The sequence below is a fragment of the Alosa pseudoharengus genome, unplaced genomic scaffold (assembly GCF_046254945.1).
Source record: "Alosa pseudoharengus isolate Yale_2024_CS ecotype anadromous, Long Island Sound unplaced genomic scaffold, YU_APseudo_1.1 YU_APseudo_1.1_scf_6, whole genome shotgun sequence".
Classification (NCBI taxonomy): domain Eukaryota; kingdom Metazoa; phylum Chordata; class Actinopteri; order Clupeiformes; family Clupeidae; genus Alosa; species Alosa pseudoharengus.
Window position 1 is genome coordinate 27,314,732 of NW_027468848.1, and position 21,885 is coordinate 27,336,616.

At 44.0% G+C, this 21,885-nt stretch overlaps 2 protein-coding genes across 6 annotated transcripts; one reads left to right on the plus strand and one right to left on the minus strand.

Moving 5' to 3' along the window:
• Positions 1–85: 85 nt before the first annotated feature.
• Positions 86–14,691, minus strand: fkbp15b (FKBP prolyl isomerase family member 15b). Of its 4 annotated transcripts, none has more exons than XM_076271154.1 (29): positions 14,479–14,691; positions 12,417–12,523; positions 12,238–12,316; positions 12,026–12,095; positions 11,633–11,707; positions 11,436–11,534; positions 11,045–11,194; positions 10,866–10,934; positions 10,625–10,768; positions 10,178–10,326; positions 9,953–10,001; positions 9,577–9,699; positions 9,367–9,457; positions 9,127–9,230; positions 8,779–8,815; positions 8,511–8,620; positions 8,113–8,211; positions 7,909–8,003; positions 7,684–7,786; positions 6,293–6,464; positions 5,777–5,913; positions 5,431–5,586; positions 4,980–5,132; positions 4,525–4,617; positions 4,107–4,241; positions 3,768–3,875; positions 1,907–2,919; positions 1,296–1,404; positions 86–980 (listed from the first exon to the last, which is right to left on the minus strand). In XM_076271154.1, the coding sequence occupies exons 1-29, from the start codon at positions 14,526–14,528 to the stop codon at positions 900–902; spliced, it is 3,960 nt and encodes a 1,319-aa protein (XP_076127269.1). In that variant the 5' UTR covers positions 14,529–14,691; the 3' UTR covers positions 86–899. The 4 variants fall into 4 exon arrangements, with proteins under 4 accessions (XP_076127269.1, XP_076127267.1, XP_076127270.1 ...); XM_076271152.1 differs by having other exon boundaries at positions 8,779–8,857; XM_076271155.1 differs by lacking the exon at positions 4,525–4,617 and having other exon boundaries at positions 8,779–8,857.
• Positions 14,692–15,715: 1,024 nt separating this feature from the next.
• On the plus strand, positions 15,716–19,898 carry LOC143106158 (uncharacterized). 2 transcript variants are annotated; one of them, XM_076270366.1, is made up of 9 exons: positions 15,716–15,785; positions 15,927–16,303; positions 16,709–16,827; positions 16,991–17,072; positions 17,222–17,554; positions 17,679–17,883; positions 18,129–18,232; positions 18,310–18,412; positions 19,474–19,898. In XM_076270366.1, exons 3-9 carry the CDS (start codon positions 16,769–16,771, stop codon positions 19,686–19,688), a joined length of 1,101 nt encoding a protein of 366 aa, XP_076126481.1. In that variant the 5' UTR covers positions 15,716–15,785; positions 15,927–16,303; positions 16,709–16,768; the 3' UTR covers positions 19,689–19,898. The 2 variants fall into 2 exon arrangements, with proteins under 2 accessions (XP_076126481.1, XP_076126480.1); XM_076270365.1 differs by having other exon boundaries at positions 15,780–16,303.
• The last annotated feature ends 1,987 nt before the right edge of the window (positions 19,899–21,885 follow it).

The following is a 21,885-nucleotide window of genomic DNA, read 5'->3' on the forward strand; positions in this document are numbered from 1 at the left end:
GCCTCTTTAATTCGGATCAGACACAAACACACCTTACTGCCATTGTTCACTGCAGTCTGCAGATTAACGAGAAAGGGAGAAATACTAGCTTCTGAAAGGTAGTACTCTATTTATTAATCAACATTAATTACTGTTAGCAAAAAAGAAACAGGATGTAAAATTCAACCATTTGCCAGCTAGCACAGATAGCACAATGCTGAAAATATTTGTTGAATCTCAAGAATCCTCTTTACAAAAAGTAAGGAAACGATCCATGAATCAACACTTTTAATGAACATCTGGGCTTTCAAATAAAAGCGAGGCCAGTAATCAGCTTAGCCACACTTCATAGGCTTCATACTTAAAACGGTTTTTTTTTTTTTTTCATTCTCATACAGGTCTTGTGAATGTCATTGATCGTCCTACAATATGTAGTCTGTTATATCAAAAGGCTTTGCGGTCACAATGCAGCTTGTAAAGGAACCATGATCTTCCAAGTAAAAAGCCGTTTTATGAAGTGCCTGTGAAAGAAAAACATTAACAGTGGTAGCTGTTTGAGAATTAAGACAAGCTACCCCAAGTTAAAGACCATGATTGTTTTTTTTTTGTTTTTTTTTAAGAAGCAGCAAACCAGTCAAGCACAGTCTTTTCTGTATGACCTTCAGTTCAACCGTCAGGACCTGTAAGCCACAGGTTGTTTGCTTTCCCTCTGATTTTAGTACTAGTGAATCATAGGACATCCCCTGTGGCTGGTGCTCTGGTATACATCCATGGTGACATTCAGCAGCGGCAGTTCAGCTCCAGTCCAACCCAGTCCTTCATCCATCCAACCAATCAGATGGAAATTCATCTCGTTTGCCAGCAGGCTGCTCTGCCATGGAACTGTCCTGGCCTCCTTAAAGGCAGCTTTTGGTCACTGCTCAGCTCAGCCAGTCCAAATCATCCTCGTCATCGTCGTCATCTCCAAACAGTGGGGCAGGGGGAGGTCTTCCCTTCATACTCTGAAACGTGGCAGATACAAATGCATTAGTGAATGGGGAAATGCACACAAGCAATGCAATAAGTTGGCATTTTACCTCCCAGATAGGAGAGTGTAAGTCCTGAGGAGTTCTATGTGGTATTTCTGTATAGTGAGGTCACAAGACAATTCACAACAGTGTTTTAGAACTCTACCAGGTCAATCAGTCTTTGGGATGATTGGCATTGATTTTGCTACTACCACTACTAATGAGTAAGTACATAGATGTTAGAGGGAGTGTGGAATGTTAGTGTGGAATCTGAGAGCCTGTCGGGGGCCCTGGCAGATTCTTCCTCACCAACTCATCATCGTCGTCCTCTGTCGGGGTGGGTGGGGGTTTGACCGGGGGGGTGGCCTTCTTGAAAAATGGCTCCTCTCCATTTTCCTCATCTACTCCCCCAGTCAGACTGAGAGAGTAGCACAGAGAGCACAGGACACAGGAGGGACACGCAGACAGACAGACAGACACAGGGAGAGAAATAGATGGACATGGAGGACACAAGTCCACAGTAAGTACACAGAGAATCTGGGGGTATCAGAGTATAGAGAAGTGGGGTGGGACTTTGACATTGTTAAGAAATACAGACAGCATGCAGTCCAGACTGGGATGGGTTAGTTTTGCTGATTTCAAAGCTACTATTATTATTATTATTATTATTATTTTAAAGACGCCACAATTAAATTGATGATTAGAGTATGATCAGTCTGATGAAATAATGACCAGGTGGTGCCCATTTAATAAGACTTACTATAACCATGCAAATACAATGTGGGATCATCAACCTCCATACTCCATGGTATGTCAGAACTGATAAAAGCTCATTTACAAAGCTCTTCCTGTCTTAATATCTGCCTTTTGGAAATTGCGAATTAGCAGATTGATATCGGAGTTGGATAATCTTCCTGTACCTGTTGGATGTGGTGGCCTTTGTGTTTTCGTGTGTGACGTTTGGAGGTGGTGGTGGGGGCTGAGTGGGTGGTCCAGATCTGGTGTCTGTGACAACAGCTTCCCCTAGAGGGTTGGCCGCGTTCTCGTTGTGCTTCCCTGTGTCTTTGTCAGGGCTGGTGTCGGTAGGAGGGTGTGGCTTTACCTCTTCCTCAGAAACTAAGTGCTCTTGGGGTTTGGCCTTGCTTGGGTCTACAGTCTCTGTGGCACTCTGGCTGTCTGCCTGGCAGACAGCTTGTACAGTAGTGTCCATAACAGTCACCTGATTGGTCACGACTTCTGTGTGCTGTACTTCCTGGTCAGTGCGAGTGGGCACTTCCTTGTTCTCTGGGACGACTTCCTCCTCCGCTTTCCCTGGCTGTTCCGCATGCTTGTCCGTGGCCACTTCATTTCTGAAGGCTTCAGGCACTTTCTCCTCCTCTTTCTCTGGAGGTGCACTCTTCTCCTCCTCTTTCTCTGGAGGTGCACTCTTCTCCTCCTCTCTCTCTGGAGGTGCACTCTTCTCCTCCTCTCTCTCTGGAGGTGCACTCTTCTCCTCCTCTCTCTCTGGAGGTGCACTCTTCTCCTCTCTCTCTGGAGGTGCACTCTTCTCCTCCTCTTTCTCTGGAGGTGCACTCTTCTCCTCCTCTCTCTCTGGAGGTGCACTCTTCTCCTCTCTCTCTGGAGGTGCACTCTTCTCCTCCTCTCTCTCTGGAGGTGCACTCTTCTCCTCCTCTCTCTCTGGAGGTGCACTCTTCTCCTCTCTTTCTGGAGGTACACTCTTCTCCTCCACTACTTTCTGCACATTCTTCTCCACGTCCTTCTCATCAATCTCTTTTTCTTTGTCATCCACCTCCTCTTTCTTCCCATTCATCTGTGTAGTTGGTGGCACTTTAGTCTCTTCCTCATTTTCCTCATCTTCATCTTCCTCCTCCTCTTGTTGACTCTGTTCTACAGAAGTCTTCTCACTCTTTGCAAGGAGTTGTAGGGTTACATTCTAGAGGAGGATATCAGAATGGTACATAATGTAAGAAAATACATCATACATAAGAAATGACATGCAATCCTCATTATGTGATTGAATCGACCACAAACTACTGCACTTGACACATTTACATGAAGCCACCCTAAGATGATCAAAAGCCCCCCTAAACAATTATAGTAATTAAAAAAATTTTTTTTTAAAGGAAATAGTTGCAGGCATGCACTTAACGTAAAAAGCAGGACTATGAGTTGAAATAAATAATAGTACAAGTTGCCATTATTTAATTATGGCAACTTGGCAAGTATCGCTCTGGTTGCTAGGTGGGCTTGGCAAGTATCGCTCTGGTTGCTAGGTGGGCTATCACTAGGGGTGAGTTAGGGTTCATTGTAACATTAAATTTCTGAACGGTCGGCAGAGTTGCAAGCAGAAGAAGGAGGATTACACACAGAGTGAAATTGTAAGTAGGTGTTAATGACTTGTAATTCCTTCACGTCTACTTAAGGGAAAGAAAAGGATATATTGTAGTTGCCAATTTTAACACTGCCGTAATTTAGACTAAGATCAACATAGGTAGGCTATAGAAAACGCTTAACAAGCAAGATACAATATCAGTCTTCGAAAGAAGGCAGGGAAAGAAAAGAGAGCCAGAAAACAAGTCCTGATAGATGCCCTATAACTAATAATAATTGAATTAAAGAAGGTGTGATTATTCATTACCCACAAACCTGGGGGCTAAGCCACTCCCTGTCTTTCAATCCTATAGTGACGTCCCTGGCTGAATATATTTCTGACTCCCTCACAAGTGAATGCTGGAAGATCATTAGGTTGTAGTCCTGTGAGGGATAGAGGGGGTTACATACCTTAATGGTGCTGACCAGAACACCAAGAATGGCACTGCCTTTGTAAGACTCATGGAGGTCAAACTCCCCCCGTAGTGAGTGGAACACTCCATTCATCACACGCTTCACCTGCAATCACAACACAAGGCCAGGAGATTGTATCAGACAACAACCCCCACGGAGAGACAGAGAGAGGTTAACAATATGGATAAGATATTCTCTTGAGGTCTTATGATGGGGAACCTAAAGTAAGTTTCCCTGGACTCCCTTGACAATTTCTCCCTGAGTTCTCAATTCCGATCTCTACTGTGTACAAGTATGCTGTTGTGGACATAAGGGAGGAGGACCTGCTCTCCCCACCTCTACTGCGGTGTCTGCCTGCTCCAGCTTCTCCTCCTCCTGTGGCTGCTGCTCCTCCAGACGCCTCTCCAGCTCCGCCACGCGAGTCTCATACTGCTGCCTCATGGACACCGCCCGGCCCTCCAGAGCAGAGTACTGACCGATAGAAGAGAAATGGAGAGAAAGAGAGATGGGGGAAAAAGAATGAGAAACATGGATGAGTAAAATTAAGAATCTCTTTGTGTGGTGATATATAACTGTTGACAATGGAAAGGAACAAAAGAGAGATAGTCAGCATCAGATGCAAACAGTTAAGTCCACATTCGCAAATGTGCAAAAATTAGGTTATTTATCAACTCCAGGGTATTTTTTGTTTTTTAAATCATAGTGCAGGTTTTTAATAAATGTCTCCAGATCTGGAGAAGCGTGTCAGCAGCACCTTGTCTTTGAGAGCCTGCAGCTCCTCGCTCTGATCCTGCTGCTGGAGGAGTCTCTGCTCCTCTGACTCCCGGGATTGCTTCAGCACTGAGAACTGTGGGAGGCAGACAGGACTCACAGGTCAGTAAGAAGCGCAAGGTGCACATGGACTTGTTTTCACCACTTCATTATAGCTGCTTCACCAGTGTTGTGATGGCTGCCTGGTGGTGTTTAGATAAGCCAGACTTGAGCATAAGAGCTGAGTGGGTATGTGAATAAGTGTGCCAATGTTTATAGCTTCATTTGGGCTATGTTTACAAATGGTGATTTTGGTTTGCATAGTTTTAGGGAACGGTGTACCTTTGTGTGTGTGTGTGTGTGTGTGTGTGTGTGTGTGTGTGTGTGTGTGTGTGTGTGTGTGTGTGTGTTATATTACTTGAGGAGCTATTTGTTTATGTGTGGATATGTAAACAGTACCTTCTCCTGTAGTTGTGTGAGTTTGACCTCCAGGCCGTCTCTGTGCTCGGTGAGCTCTACCATCGCTCGAGTCTGCTGCTCCTTGGCTGAAGCCAGAGCCTGGTCACACTTGGTCTGCCACTCCTGTTCCAGCTCAGCCTGCAGCTGGGTCATCTGCAAAACACACACACACACAGGTCAACACCCCCAATACTTACACTAATAGACTGACCATTATAGAGAGATCATCAATGTTTTACTGACAATCCATGCAAGATAACAAACACACACACAGGCTTATTGTTGACCAAAAGAGTGAAATCTTAAGACAGCCTTGAATATCTATACCAGTGCATGTGATAAATAGCCAAAGAAAACAGATAATCTCTGGAGTGACAAAAGCATTCAGAAGTACAGGGCGCATCAGCCACCAACCTCCACAGGGACCCATACATAAGATTCTCACACGCACCTGTTCTTGGGCGGCGTGGTCAGTGCTCGTTCTGGCCTTGCGCAGTTGGCTCCTCAGGTTGTCCAGCTCCTGCTGGCTGCTCCTGCGCACCTCCTCCAGCTCCTCGTCACAGCGCTCACGCTCAGCTTGCCACTTCCTCTTCCTGTCCGAAAGAGTCTGACACACACACACACTCAATCAATCAATCAATCAGATCACCATCATCACTGATCATCAAACACCTGCTACCTCCTCCTCGTGTCTGACATAACTAACCGATAACCAGAATAGTTGACAATTAATCTAATAGTTGATAAGTAATCAGTCATTTGACTAATCGGTGCAGCCCTAGTGTGGGGCTACTCACTCGCTCCAGGCTGTCCTTCTCTGTGGTCAGGTCCTGCAGCTCCTCCTCCACACTGCTCAGCTTCAGCTCCACCTCTTTGCGCTTCTGTTTCTCTGCCTTGTACTGTGTGTGTACTCTTTCCCCCGTCTCCTTCACCTCTGTGTATCACACACACACACACAAATTATTCATCCGATCATGAAGTTGGTCAGCGCATTTGTACACAAATGTTGTAACAAGGAGCTATTTGTAATGTTGGTGGCCATGGGAACCTGGTAGTAAGTAACAAATGACTTCCTTGCACAGCAAACACCAAAAGGATTTGCATGATTTCCACTAGTCATTATGATTTTTTTTTTTTTTATTCATAACACGACAGGCAGATGATACCACCCACACCCACACCCACACCCACACCCACACCCACACCCACACCCACACCCACACCCACACCCACACCCACACACACACACACACACACACACACACACACACACACACACACACACACACACACACACACACACACACACACACCTTCCAGCTGGGTCTGCAGGTTGGTGAGCTGGCTGGCGTGTTGGTCTCGCTCCTGGAGCGCAGTGTTCAGTTTAGCCTGCAGGGCGGCAGCCTTCTGCTGCTGGGAGCTCACCTCCAGCTGCAGCTCCGACACACGGGCAGTGGAGCCCGCCAACTCCTCCGTCAAATGAGCCTAAGCCACAGATACAGCGAGAGAAAGGGAGGAAGAGAGAGAGAGACAGAGAGAGAAACAGACAGAGAAAGAGAGACAGAGAGAGAAAAACAGACAGAGAGAGAGAGAGAGAGAAAGAGAGAGAGAGAGAGAGAAACAGACAGAGAAAGAGAGAGACAGAGAGAGAAAAACAGACAGAGAGAGAGAGAGACAGACAGACAGACAGAGTTCAGTGATCTCTGAATTTATATAGGTGATAAATGAAAATAGAAAATGCCGTGTACAAAAGGTGCAGGAATAAAACAAGCAAACACGGAAAAGAAAATCACTACACTAATTGTAACTGAGCTAGGATGCTGGACTGTTACATGGCAGCAATGTAACTCCTTGTAATGGAATCAGCCTGAAGATGATGACACGGGGTGGGAAGAAAAGAAACAATGAGAACGTAAAAGTGTTAAGAGGCCGTTGCAGTTTACAAAGATGTTGCTCATGGAAGGAGAGAGACAGTGAGGTGACTAGTGAAGATTATGATGGTGACACGGAGAGACTGAGAAAGAACACTCTGAACCTCACCTGATCCAAACCCATGTCTGGTGGAAATGCATGCTGGGAAGAGAAAGCAGTCACTACTAAAGGCCCTAAGTCAGACAGCTAGGAGAACAGAGCAGCTGTGCAGAAAAGGCCCACATGTTATCAGACAGAGGAGTTCATTGTGATCAACAAAGGGGTGTTAGGCATTTTTCAAATAGCCAGAGGACTAACAGTAAGTAAGAAGCCTTGAGGACAGGGGAGGATGTATAACATTGAGAGGGTTTCCTGTACACATCAGAAACACAAGGAGCAATGGCTTAACATGGCATCAGAAGACCCACAAAACACTTTGTATAGTGTATTAGAGACATTTTGCATTTCACACAGTTTCCAATGAGTATGTATGTTAGATGTGCATTAGCACATTACTGACATTTATAACAGTGAACTAAAGGGCAAGCTTGATCTAATACACATTATTACAAGTATTCTTTTTCACAGAACTCAACATATTGAACAATGTTAAATTAAAGCATGCTGCACATAATTCTACTGTTCATAAGAGATGTTGCTCATAAAAGCTAATTGTAACCTAAGGTTAGTCAGGAGTGGATAAGCTAGGACACAGTGCTGCTATAACATCATATAACTGGTAAAGCACCTTCTGGAGCACCTACGAATATCTCAGTGGACACCATGCTCTTACCTTATCTTGCTCTGCTTGAAGAAGTCGTGCCTGGCTCTGCTCACTGGTGCTCTTCAGAGAGTCATTCCTCTGCTCCATCAGGAGGTTACTTTGTTCCATGTACCTGCAGGGAGCGACAGGTAAGACACCACAGACTCTGGACTGGAGTAGGATGTGTAACATGGACACAGGAAAGCTTTTCACAACATGCTGTTCTCAAATCCTACTGCTCTGTGTGAGTCTGACCTCTGGTTTTGGTTGATGAGTTCTCCAATCTTGCGGTTTTGCTCTTCAATGCGTGTGCTCTTGTCAAAGACCTCCTTCTTCAAGCACTCATTTTCCTGTGTGAAACCATGACAAGACCATTTATTGTGACGATATACTGGATACTGAATCATTGAAACACACCAACACAACATAAAAAGCTTTTAATGTGGCGTTTTGTTTAACCTGTATTATTCTCTGAATGTTGTGCATGATCATTGATGTTTCCATGGAGACATTGGAGAACCCCAGTGAGTGTCCACCCTGCCTCTGGAGGTCATCCACCTGGACAGAGACATATGGCCGTCACCAAAGCGAGCAGCAGAGCTGTCATAATATCAATGTGAACAGAGAGACCAACTCAAACTCTGCATTGACTGAAGGTTTGCAGTGGACGTTGCCTTGTGGGCTGCATCTATAAATCTCTTTAACCAGATTACAGGAGCAACCTATCTGCTAAACTGTAACAACTAACAGTATAATTGAAGGAGAGGGAGATAAAGATTTACAGTGGGCTGTAAAGTCACTCCACTCCATGCCATCTGCATGAATGATGTGAAATCTTCACAAATTTACACACAAACCTTAGCAGCCAGCTGGTCAACTTTATCTCCAACTTTGCCCACGGCCAGTCGGATCTCGGTGTTGTGCTGACGAGCCTCGGTCATCAGGAAGGACGTGACATCTCTAGGTCCTTAAAGAAACCCAATGAGAAAGACATGCAGAGGTTACTAGATATTGAGGAGATGACAAGCTGCATTGTTGCCGATGGGCAATAATGTAGAGCAGGGGAAAGTGTAAGGGTGGGAACCTCAGAGAAACTCTATGGGAGTGATGCTGGAGAGGACTTACCCTGGTATGCTACTGTCTGACCGGCATACATCTCAGGCTGCAAGTGAGAGGGAGCCGCAGACTGTGTGTAAGTGTACGGCTGAGAAAAATAAAAGCAGTGATTTGCTTTTAGAGAAGCAAGGCAAAAGCATACAAAAAGCATACAAGAATGAAACAAAACAAAACAAAAACCTTTCAACAAAAAAGATATCAAACAGACAGAAACACAAATGAAACTTGCAATGATCGTCTGTGACAAGAGGAAGTATAAATTAAACATGGAGGCGGAACATACTACCAAGCAGGGAAGTGAACAAACAAACTAGCAAGCAAGGACGTAAACAAGCACAGAACACAGAAAATGCATACCTGAAAAGCATGGAGGGAACCTGGCATCATGGGCTGTGGGGTGGCAGTCGCCATGGTGACTGGCATCAGTGCTGCGGCAGGGTTCGCATGAGGATGTGAGGTCACTACAGGAGAGCATATGGAAACACATGGGGGTCAGTGGAAGACATCAGTGCAGTCATTAGTCTCCACTGGCTTAGTAAGGTAAGTGGGGGTTATGACAGTGAACGACTATGAGGTGATGTGGGTTAGGAGCTTCACCATGCACGGAGGTCGGAGGGGCTGCTGTGATCTGCACAGGCTGAGGAGAGGGAGCCACAGGACGCTCCTTCGCACGCGACACACTGGGGTCCTAGAGAGACCAGACGGGACAAACTAAATCCGTCATCCTAGAAGACATGCAACAAACTCAGGCCTGGTGTATGTGTCGTAAGTGCCCCAGTTTCCCACCCCAGCTGAAGAGTGTCTCACCTCCATTTCAGAGTCGCTGGAGTCTGCGTGTGGGGACGTCGCTGGACCGGCCAGGAACGGCAGCATGGGCTGACCCATCTTAGCCATGCGGGAGATGAGCTTGGCTTTGGTCACGTCAGGATTCTGGGGTACAATGGAATAGAATGAGGCAGGTAAGACGGTGCTGTGGTGACAAAACAGATCAGCATTACTGAAATACTACATACAAATTAGAAATACTTTTCAAAATATCAATCCACGTAGGTCCAGGAATACCTCATCTGCTGCATTTCACACTATTGACATATAATAGTTTTTAAAAAATGCATCCACAACAAGAATATCTTCTGAAAGCATGGTGCTTCATGATAAAAGTGTACCATGAACGGCTACACACCGTTAACTGTTCACTGATAGAGTTGGATTTCACACGCAGGGGTGCATCTCTGGGTAAAGCAATGGGGGAAAAAATGACAAACTGTAAGTGTTTCCTCATAGCATGTTCAGTATGTCTAAACTACACAAATTAAAAATGTTTATGTGCAGAACTAATACAATAACACTGCTGGAGGTTTGTGTGTGTCTGTCTGTGTCTCTGTGTGTGTAAAAGGGGGACTCCTACCCTTGTTTAGCCGGAGCTGAGGCAGCAGGTGGAGGCTGTGCGGTCACCTCAGGGCCCAGACTCTCCACACTGGGGGCAGGCGAGGGTGCGGCCGAGTCCCGAGAGCCGATACTGACCCGCTCAGAGCCTCCATCCTTGGCAAACTTCACCTGAGAAGAGCAGGGGCACAAATTAAGAGCTTTAAAAAAAAGTACACTGCACTCTCATATTATTCATGCTTAGTGGTAAAAGTCAGGAAGGTCATGGACAAATAACATGCTAAGATGCCAGGTCAGGGTGTGAGATGACACAGGAGTCAGTGAGAAGGATCAGCTCAGAAAAAAAGATTGTCTAACCATTAAAAAAACTGAATGGATCTAGTTTTATCCAAGTACACATTTAAACCAAATGTATATGTTATAATATGTTATATGTTAAATATGTTATTTCAGTGAATGCGTCACTCACCCTTCTGATCTCTGTTTCAAAGATCAGCGTGCTGTTCGCTGGCACCCGGTTAGGCACGCCCTGCGCGCCGTACGCCTGGTTGGGGGGAACCACAAGAAGTCGCCGTCCACCCTTCTTCATGCCCGCCATCCCCTCTTCCCAGCCCTGAGGGTGGAGAGAGAGAGAGAGAGAGGTAACCCAAAGGTTGGATCAATTACATTTAAAAAAGTGTAGAGAGATGCCAAAGAAAGAGTACTCTTACCTTAATGACTTTCCCAGCGCCTAGCTTCAGCCGCAGGAGCTTGTCTTTATTGAGATTGGAGTCAAACACCTGCAAGGAGCACAGGTATATATAGGAAATACTGTGATGTGCCTCAACAGTAAAGCTGCTTGTACTGAAGGGCTTTACCGCTACACTTCACTCTCAAATGATGTGCATACCGCTCCAGTGGTGTGGTTCTGCAGTAGCCAGCCCGTGTAGGCCACCTCCAGAGAGTCGCCATTCTCCACTGCCTGTCCCTCTCCGAGCGTCAGGTCCTGCACGATCACAGCATCCAGCTGAGCCGCACTGTTGACCTTTGACAAACACACCTGCAATACAAGAGGAAGTGTTGGTTCATTAGAGGCTCTCCTCATAAGCATAGGGTGCAGCATGATGGTTTTATTACCACCAATTAAGCAGATTCAGGATTTGATTGTGTCCACATAACCAATCAGTTCAGATGGTTATAGGTACCAGCAAGAGCTTTCAATACAATCAGAAATCTCAGTGTGTGCAGTGACAAGTAATGTTACCTGAAATCGCTAACACACTGTAGAGTGGTCTCCCTACCTCCTTACAGAAGTCCAGCGCTGCTTTCTCAGACTCAAACATCACTGACCAGTTCTGCCGCTGGTCATCGTAGAATGTGCAGTAATTGCTAGGCTGAACCTGAGGAAGCAAGACAATGTATGGCATGTTCAACTCTGCATTAGACAAAAACCAGGGACAATGCATTGTCCAGCCATTTCAAGTTTGCCCAGACTCACAGTGAAGATGAAGCCCGTGTGAATCTTGGCTGACGTGACTGGCTTCTGTTGACTGGCATACAGCAGCAGCTTGTACTATGAGAGAACACAGACAGACGATATGTTGTCAACGCAGGACTCTCGCGCCCAGTGACACACCACTCCATTTAGCTGGACCATAACTCGAGCACTAAATGCTCCACCATTCCGCCGAATACCATTCTTACTGACTCAGACTGCAAAGAGGCAGATGACTCTACAATGGAACTAGTACTGATCCATGTGGCGATCAAACTTGAATCTAAGTTAAAAACACAAGATGCACTCTCCTACATTCACTAAACAGTCATTCTGTCATTCACACAAAATCATAACATATTGTTTGATTATCTTTCTCCATACATTGATACCCACCTCTTTACTAGTGTGACTTCCCAGCACAGCAGCTCCCAGTTTGCCTTGCTTCATGTACTGTCCATTAACGCTGATGCAGGGACGAACAGTTACGACATATTAGGCTACATATACAGTCAAGTCACAGGGAAATAGGACATTCTGTACAACTTGATTATTTCTCTGGTAACTACTTGTATATTAATATTTTTTCAACAGTTATTACAACTTACTATCTGTAGGCATGAACTGCTGTTGCTAAAAGCACTGCAGGGGTTCCAGCTGGTGGAGGTGGCTTCTGAGTAGGTGGACCTTCAAAAAAACAAAAAATCCAGGAATATATTGATGGCCAGGTAAGGGATGGCAAATGCCAATCCTTTGGTAACATATTCTCAGATATCTGCAATCATACCTGAGTTCATAGAACTCTTCCTTGGTTGCTTTGGGGCTGTGTACTGGAATGAATCATTGCCTTGACTTGTTGCCTGATCAAGTCCAAAGAGAGACGCCAACTTTGCCCTAAAAATCACACACGCAGACACACACAAATGCGCGCACACACGCAAATCCTTCACTGCCCAAAGAATTTACAGTACAATCACAATGCATTGTTCTCCTTGCACAGCAAAGACTGACATTGACTTCTCAGAAGGAATTACTACCCAGTAGTTCATAAAACAACTAGTTTTCCTTCGACAAGCCAAGTAAAATATCTGCCAAAAAATAAGTGTATTAAAACTCATGCATTTCTTTAACATCCTACACCATACTAGGTCAGGCGACATAGCATATTAAGACGCATAGCACTAGTTAGTCATTTCTTTAGTGACATTATCATGTAGGCTACAAGAAACTATATCAATGCAGATTAATGCAAGCTAATCATGCAAAACCAATAAACCAAGCAACAAACAAATGAAAGAGACATGCCAACACTGACTGGCCTATATCTGACTATCACACGTCTATGAACTCATGCTGACCCATGGATTTCCCTCCACTGGTAGTCATTGTCCCGTAGTGAGTACAAGCTGGTGAGGCCAGGGCCGACGGTCTGAGGACTTGGTCCCCAAGACCTGTTGATGGACACTACTCCAGACAAAACATTACTTGAACGTGCTTCTGCACGGACGATCTTCATCATACGAGCCCTTTCCCTCTCCCTGTCTCTCCTCTCCCGGTTGGTATCCATCGGTGGCAGTCACACGTCGGTGGCAGAATTAGCAGGGAATCGCAGGCAAGTGCCCTGATGAGCCTCCATGAGGCAGCCGCAGTGCAGCTCTCAAATCAGCAGCTTCAGCCAGCTGAGAAGGGGCTGGCCTGCCAGCCTTGCCTTGCCTTGCCTTTAACCTCCTCCCATAACCACTAGCATGTGAGAGGAATTATATCAGCCCCCACTCCACCCTCCCATCTATACCGATTTTTTTGGCCATGTTTCTGCCAAACTAGAAAGAGTTTATTTGGCTCCAAATTGCATTTCATGCCACACCAGCTACCCCTGCCCAGAAAATATTAGAAAGCAAAACAGATCTATTGTGCAGTAGATTATCCACCTGATATCAATGAGAGGACTGTAGCAGCTACAGGCAAACAAAGACAATATGCAGTGGTCAGGTGTAGTGTGTGTGCATGTGTGTGTTTACAAAAAGCCCAAATTTAGTTAAACCTGTGAAACTTTTCTGCCGTTTTCTTTCAGCCTAAGTTTAATCTTGAATCACCTTAAACATGCACCAGCCCTGACATTTTAAGACACATTAGTCCAACTAACTTGGGCTAATCTTAAACTTCAACTTCCTTCCTTGAGCAAGAACAGTTCCTGCCAGGACATCAAAACCACTCACATGACCCACTGAGCCACTAAAACTTATTATCATGTGGGTATATAAATGTCAACTTGTGAAAATCGGAAAACATGGTGTTAGCAACGCCATTCACCCACAAATCCGTGTAAATTGAAGTAGCCATAAGCTTTCGTCTCACCAAGCTGGCCGTTTTCTTGCCTCCTCCTGAGCCATCCAGACAGACTGCTAATTAACTAGCTCGAGACCTGTGTGCTGTCTGTGTACTGTCATTTTTCACACTTTTGTGCAATCATCTGATCGTATAAGGGGATTGAACGTAACGTTGACGGTGCTTCTCCAATAATTTGCCAACAACATATTTGATCAGAAAAAGACGAGACCGCTAACCCAACTATTTAAGTTACTTTCTGTTGTACAGTAACAATCTTTTGATGAAGTTAAAATCATTATCACCAATACAATATGCTAACACTGAAATGTCAAACTAGATTAACGTTAATACTGGCATGGTTGAATGGTACTCAAATATGTTAATGTTAAAGTAATCAAATTAAAAGACAGAAACAAAACTAGGACTGTGTGGGGTCTATTGTATACTGCTAATGGCTACAGCTACCTAAACACTGAATCTACCTAGCTGCTGATAGCTTGCCTCTGGAACTAGACACTCACCCTCCTGTGGGAGACAAAAAATCTCCATCCTCATCATCTGTGGAGAACATAATTCTTTTTAGATGTCCTGTTCCAGTGCAGACGACACAGATACGGATTATTGCACTCTCCAAACGACTAATGTCGTGGTTTACTCTTAGGACAAAACGTACTCGAATATGCACAGGTCATAGCTAATGTAGCCAGAGAGCTAGGCTAGCTAACAACCACATCGCTTCCTGTTTCCCTTGGAATCAGCTGACCCACCACCTGATGCTTGGGACTGACAGAGACAAGAAAGCACATAGCAGTTTTTTTTTTAATCTGCTACTTCTTACTATGACTTAAGCATGACTTATACTCATGCTCATACTCGATATGTCAGATTTGTTAATCAGCAGAACAATATCAAATAGGCCTTAAGTTATTTTTAATATAAGTGGATTGATATAGCCTAGGTGAATCGTTAGCATATTATTATTTGAAACATGATCAGGCTTTCACGCTAAGGTAGTTGCCAGACTTGTTAAAAATAGCTTTAATCAGTTTAGAATATACTAAATTGTTCCACTCCAAAATTAAGTTTCTCCACATGGTGGCGACAAAAATCCACATAGAACTTCGACTGCGTTGCTAAGCAGCACTCCGTTTATTCCAGTGTTGTAGCAGAAAAGTCCAAAAAGATTGGGGGAGTTTGTCCAGAGAACTAGCTTACATGTTTGGAAAATGGACCTTTCCTTCCCTCTATGAATTAACGTTAGGCCGAGATTAATTATCGTCTTATTTCCGAGAGAGAGAGTCGATGTAACACTCTGAGGTAACGTTGTTGCGTGCACTGCTTACTGACAGTGTGTCACTTTACATCTAACATCCATTGCCAAAGCATAACGTTAGCGACTAAGTCAGGTTATTGAAAATTGTCTTTAGAAATGCGCTAACGTTAAATGTTAGAAAGAACCCGCATGTAGCCTAAGTTAACTGGCTAAGCTATGGTCATGTGTATGTCAACTTCATTAAAACATTTAAGATGTCGCTTCATTCCCCAATTATCATCTTAACATTATTTTACTGTTGAATCACTACACAGCCTATGACAAGCCTAGCTGAAAAGGTATCGATGCTAATCAGCTGAAAATAGCTAATTCATTGTCTTTTCTCTCAGGTGTGTCCAAATATGGGCAGCGTCGCAGAGAGGAACTCTCATGGACCTCACTGTTATTGGGCTGTATGTCAGCATCCTTGCTGCTGGGAGGCTGAGCGCAGGCTTTCTAAAGGCATCTCACCGCAAAAAGTGAAGTTGTCTTCTCAGGAATGTGCCCGTACAAACGGTATTCTATGCTTAAATTACAACGAAAGATCAACTGTGTGTTGTGCCCAATAGCTGCAATATCAGTATTTAGCCTACTAGCCTATGATCAAAAAGCATACTGGCCTATAGACCACTCTTTTTCTTCATGTCTCTCTCATAGATGAGTTCCCAACATTGACAGTTGTGGATGTTTCACAATGGACCTGGGGCAAAGACAAATCTAGGTCTAACCCTTTGTATGTGAGTAACAGCACAGATAGCTTGATGTGTGAGGCCTCTCATCAGAACCAGTCTTTCCCATCTTTGAGCCCTCTCATGGAACAGAACAGGAGGTCAGAGAAGTGAGTGTCACAAGATTTTCTTAATAGATTCCATATATCTGACACTTGACAAGAAGCAGTGCAGATTTAGTGTAGAAGTAGCCTACAAACTCATTGTTTGGGTCTGAGAGTTTTGACCTCTGCTTTGCACAGACGACTTCAACTTCCACCGGTGACCTGTGTGGATTCTTGTAATCAGAGCAAGCAGCAGGTTAAGGTGTGTAATTGTTTATGCAATGCTTTACGCGGTTAAAGCTGTACAAAAGTTTACAATTCTAGATAGCTAAGAACATGACAAAACCAGAATCAGAATCAGCTTTATTTGCCAGGTTTGCATAAACGAACAAGGAATTTGACTCCTGTTAATCTTTGCTCTCAAAGTGCAACACACTTAACATAATAGGAATACAAATAAAAACCATAAAAAGAGTAAAATAATAAAAACAGAACAGTAAGAATAGAATGAAGGGCAGTAAAAAAAACATGAAAATTATATACAAGGCCTTTTTCCATTATTCTAATATCTAGGCCTGACTACCAGGCATTCTTTTAGTAAAATAGATGCTCCTTGGCCTATTTTATCTAACCAATTTGTCTATTTCTCAATGTAATATTTTTGTAGCTTAACACAGCTTGGATTGAGCCACTGGCCAGTTGTCCTAGTCCAACTCGAGGTTCAAACATGCTTGTTGTGTGGGTTCCTAATCCAGACCACGCCCCTGTTGCTCTCTCCCAGAACAGGTAAATACAGGTAGCTCATTAGATGAGATCCAGGAATAGAGGAAATCTAACTAATCATATTATAATATAATAATGTATAGCAGTTTATTACAATGGGACTGCAGTGCATATAAACTGTGTAACTCACAGAAGTCAGTTGTATCCATGCTTTGTCTCCCATTAGTGAAGAAAGGGCTAAATCCCCTCATGTGGCTGTGAAAGAGATTTTCTGTTTGCCATCCTCAGAAACTTTGATCAAATCTAATGTAAGTAGACATGTTATTACAAATCCAGTAGGTTTGAAAGCCACCTCAATTAGAGGTGTGGCCTTCATGGTTACTTTTTTAACAATAAAAAAATAGATAATAGATCATCATAAAAGGACATGCTCTTAAAATGTATTATGTCAATATAGATCAGGAAGAAAACAGGCGTGAAAAAGAGGGTGCGGTTCCAGCTGTCTTTCTCTCCATCCATCTCACCACTGATGGCCTCGGATTTATCAGAGCAATGCAGTGTCCTTGGGCACACAGCTGGCTCCTGGAAGGCCACAGAGGACACAGGAACCTTCCCTCTCTCTGACGCGCGGGCCCCAAACACAACCAAGCGGAGGCCCGAGTCAGCACCTTCTGCAAACAAAGACCCGTTTTTGCTCAGGAACAAGCCTGTGGTCTTCCACGACATCAGAGAGAAGAAGCAGAGGAAGGTGCCCGGTGATGTCCAGATAATGTACAAACTGGACTACAAGGTATGGGGGGCATTTATTCGGGTTCCGGGGGTCCTCCTTCATCAGTTTTTGGTTTCTTCATTTTGTATTGTTTTTCAATGATTTTGTTGTTCATTATTATTTTATGATTTTTAATTTGATGTAGAATAGCGAGGAGGGTATTGACTGGAAAAGTCTCAGAGCACAGGCTTATTTGTGGAAAAAATATAACCTCTCAAACAACCGGACGAAGGAAAAAGCAGTTCCTCCAGAGGGCGCTACTGCACCCCTGTCACCACAGCATACACATCCCCGTCTCAATGTCATTCCTCAGGCTACAGTGCCCCACCTAAGGAATCCAGTCTTAAAAGGTTAGTTTAGTCTCGAGGTAAATGCCTACAGACAGGATGTCATGAAATTAGATGTTTTAAAATATATTCTGCATTACAAAGTAATAAATTAGCTGTGTGTGTGTGTGTGTGTGTGTGTGTGTGTGTGTGTGTGTGTGTGTGTGTGTGTGTGTGTGTGTGTGTGTGTGTCTGTGTCTGTGTCTGTGTGTGTGAGTGCATGTGTGCATGTGTGTGTATGGGACCTGCAATATGTCAATGCATGAAAGGTGCTACAGGAAAGACCTCCCCTCAGTTAGTCTCCCAGAGCAAGAGTATTCTTAAGGAGCCATCCAAGCACAGTTCGAGTCCAGGTGTTCAAATCCCACTCCATGTAAGTGTGCTGTCCAACACATGATGTATATGATTCCTTTTGGGGTACTGCATTCTTAACATATGTGTCACTAATAGCTCTTTGATGGAGATGCGGGTGAAGTACCTATAAAGCAAGGCAGTGATGTTCACTTCACACCTGGTCCACTCCAGCCAGAGGAACGCCCTGAAGATGAGACAGGTGAGCTTACCATCAGTCAGCTGTGTCACACTGCCCCATCTAAAAAGAAGTAATGCTTAAAGGTGCAATGAGGGATTTTACGCGATTCAAAGCCCATAAAACTTATTGTCACATTCAGCAATCACCTCCTCACGATCGCTAGCTGCTATTCCGTGAGTACACTTTAAAAAAAAAAGAAAAAAGAAAGGCAGCCCAGGCTCTGAAAACGGGAAACAAACAAAGTGGGGGCAGCCTATCCTTCAAACAAAAACGAAACCCTGAGTCATTTCTCTGGGAATACTGAAGGTAGAAACCAAAAACTGATGAAGGAGGACCCCCGGGACCTGAATAAATGCCCCCCATACCTTGTAGTCCAGTTTGTACATCATAAGGTAGGGGTGAGCTGCCTCTCTGGCATGTTTTGTTTGATGTTTGGTTAAAATATAATGCATTGTTTTTTTGCATGAAAGCATCTGCTAATACATTTAAACATAAACATAAACACACATAAATGCTACTTCCTGCGCAATCCCTGACTGTGCCTTTAATTTGAGCCTTTTACAAGGCTTTTCATTTACAGTGCATTCCCTATGTGCTGATATGTGAGATGAATATAGGGTTTACCGATTTGTTTGTGAGGATATTGAGTAGAACTGTGTTGCTATGATTTATATTACAGCACCCTACAAATTCAATCATCCTATACATTGCATGTGTTAGTTCTAACAGCCTAATAACCAAAGAGTCAGACTGGTAAATGTTTATTAAGACGGATGTGAATACATTAGTACATCACTTTGCCATTGACTTACTGTGTATTGCCGTTGCAACCAAACTGGCATAGTGTTGTATGGCTCATGTTTTAGATGAGTTTTGAGGACTTTTGAAATTCTAAATCTTGTAGATCTTCTAGTTTTTTCACTTACACAGTCTACAATCCTGATTATGACTATCCAATTTCCTTCCAAAGAGTACAAAGATTGTACAGATTGGTTTTCATGTAAATTCCATGTCATTACATGTCGTGAATGTGGTTTTCATAGATATTATGTACATTTCATTTCTCTCTGCTGTCATCTTAGAGCCAACTCCGAACACCTCTGTAGCCACGATGAGTGCGGAAGCAGAGGTGCCTCAGCATAGCCAGGTAATGCCACCGGCTTTCCACAATCCCGCCAGTAAGAAGAGGCTACAGTGGGCAGACTTTGAGAGTTTGGAACCTGAGCCTGAGGTCTCTTGCCCTGAGCTTACCGCGCCACCACCCAGCCCGAAGCAGAAAGACCCCAACGAGCAGTAAAAATGATCAAGTGAGGACCTGCCAGTCATATGGTGGTGGTCATTCCGCGCAGATATTTTACGTTTTTATACAAACAGCAATACAAATGTTAACACAGGTCCATAAAAGCACATCTCAAATGCTTCTAAGTCATTCCAGTCTGGACTTTATCCAAAATGTATGTTTGTATGTATGTTGTCATTGTCACATTACTTGCACAACTGTAAATTAGGTAGTAGGCAGTGCAATATGATGTTGGTAAGGACATTGCAACATCAAATACATACATTCATAGATTCTAAACTATTAGAAACAGAACTCAATTTTTAACATGAGGTGAGGGCTAGATCCATGCATGAACATTGCAAAGAAGAGCTCTAATTAATCAGAACCCTCACACTCAAAATAATTTCTGACTCTCAGTGTGTCCTGAGTTGGGATGGCCAATAAGTACCAGACAATATCAGAATACTTTCCCTATTTGCAATCAGACAGTCATATCAATAATGAGATTCTCAGAGTTAGCTCAACTTTATAGTTAAATAGAAATATTAAATGAAAACTTCTAAATGTATTAGAACAATATATCTATTAATATTATTAGTAGTAGTGAAGGGGTTTCTAGGTGTACTGATTAGAAGTTTTTGTTTATTAAATGTAAGACCCATTAAATAGCAGCTTACACTGTTAAATATGTATGTTACCTGCATGTACGAGGGACCATATTACACAATGCAGTACTGAGTAATTGTGTAATATGCATGTTAGATGTGCTTACTGAGCACACCATGTATGTTGAAGACAGATCAATAGCCAACTTTAGTTAAAGCCTAATCCAGTGTTTAAGGCAAGGATGTAGAAATCTCCCATATTACATGGATCTGGCTGTGTTTCTCATCCTAATCTGAAATGACACAGTGGTCGCCCAGCCTTCACCCTCGCCCAGCACTGATGGCATTGTGAGAGACTGCCCTCTGGCTTGCAGGATTCCCTCCCGTTGCCGGCTATTTCCTTTCTGGCCCGGAGTTTTTGCTCCGCCAGCTGTGTTAGCTGAGGAAAGTCAGTTCTCACACCCAGGTCCTGTCTGAATGCCAGAGGACATCCAAGCGACCCACACAGTGTGCAACACGAATGGAAAAAAGAAAAAAGCATCCCACCCTTTTTCCTAAACAGAGAGTAAACTGTCATCGTCGTAGGAAAAGCGGAGGGAGCTTCCGCAACGAGTACAGATTTCCATAGTGGCCTCCCAAAGGATGTGCTCTGCCATAGCAACAGATGGCCTCACATTAACGCGGGCCCTATAAACCCCAAACAGCTGAGACCCGTTTGTTTGACCAGCGTTAGAGGCCCTCGTCATCTGTTGGGAGTTGTACGTCAAGATGCATGTTAAAAAGCGTCAGTGACATTTACAGACAGTTAACCGGGTTGCACAATGTTGAGTGACAGCTTTGACATGTTGTCTACTCTACCCCTCAACTGAAGACCATGGCACTCACAGTCGGACCGCGATGCTTCAAACGCTGCTGTGTGATGAAGTGCACCCTTTTAACTGGTTTGACCTAATTACAGGTATGATTTCCCAAGTGTAAGACCTCACTCAAGTATAAAGCGGCCTTTTGATCAGGAATGACTCAGGGAAAAAGTGAGCATCGGTGCAGACCGACTTGCTTAATTTGAGGCGGCATGAGGTTTGGGTGGGAGGTTAGGGGCTTTTGGAGTTCCCCCCCACCCCCCCCCCCCTTTTTTTTTGCAAAGCAAACAAATGAAACTGACTGCAAGATCGGGCAATGCGAGTGTAATTAGATAGATTAAACAAACACTTTGTGCCAGGAATCTCAAAAAGTGCTGCGACAAGAATCTCCCTGGCCAGGAGTTCCCGTTTCACATGGGTTCTGCAGTTCTTTTTTTCTTCTTCTTTTTTAGGATGCTGTAATTTCATTCTCCATCACTTTTAGCACAGTACCACAAATCTCTGAATCACCACATTTCTGATAGAGGCCATGCCCAAGCCAGTGTAGCCTTCACAGGCAGGCTTTTCAGCGTTTGCCCCCATACAGTCACGCCAGTGTGTGTTGGACTGTATTTTGTTTGTGTCACTTTCCCCCATGGGATAATTCTGGAACTTTCTGAGATAACATTTTCCCTGTGAAATCACAGGCAGGGCTCTGTAGTGGAGCCACACAGACACCCGCCTCCTTGCTCCTCCGCTAACAGAACG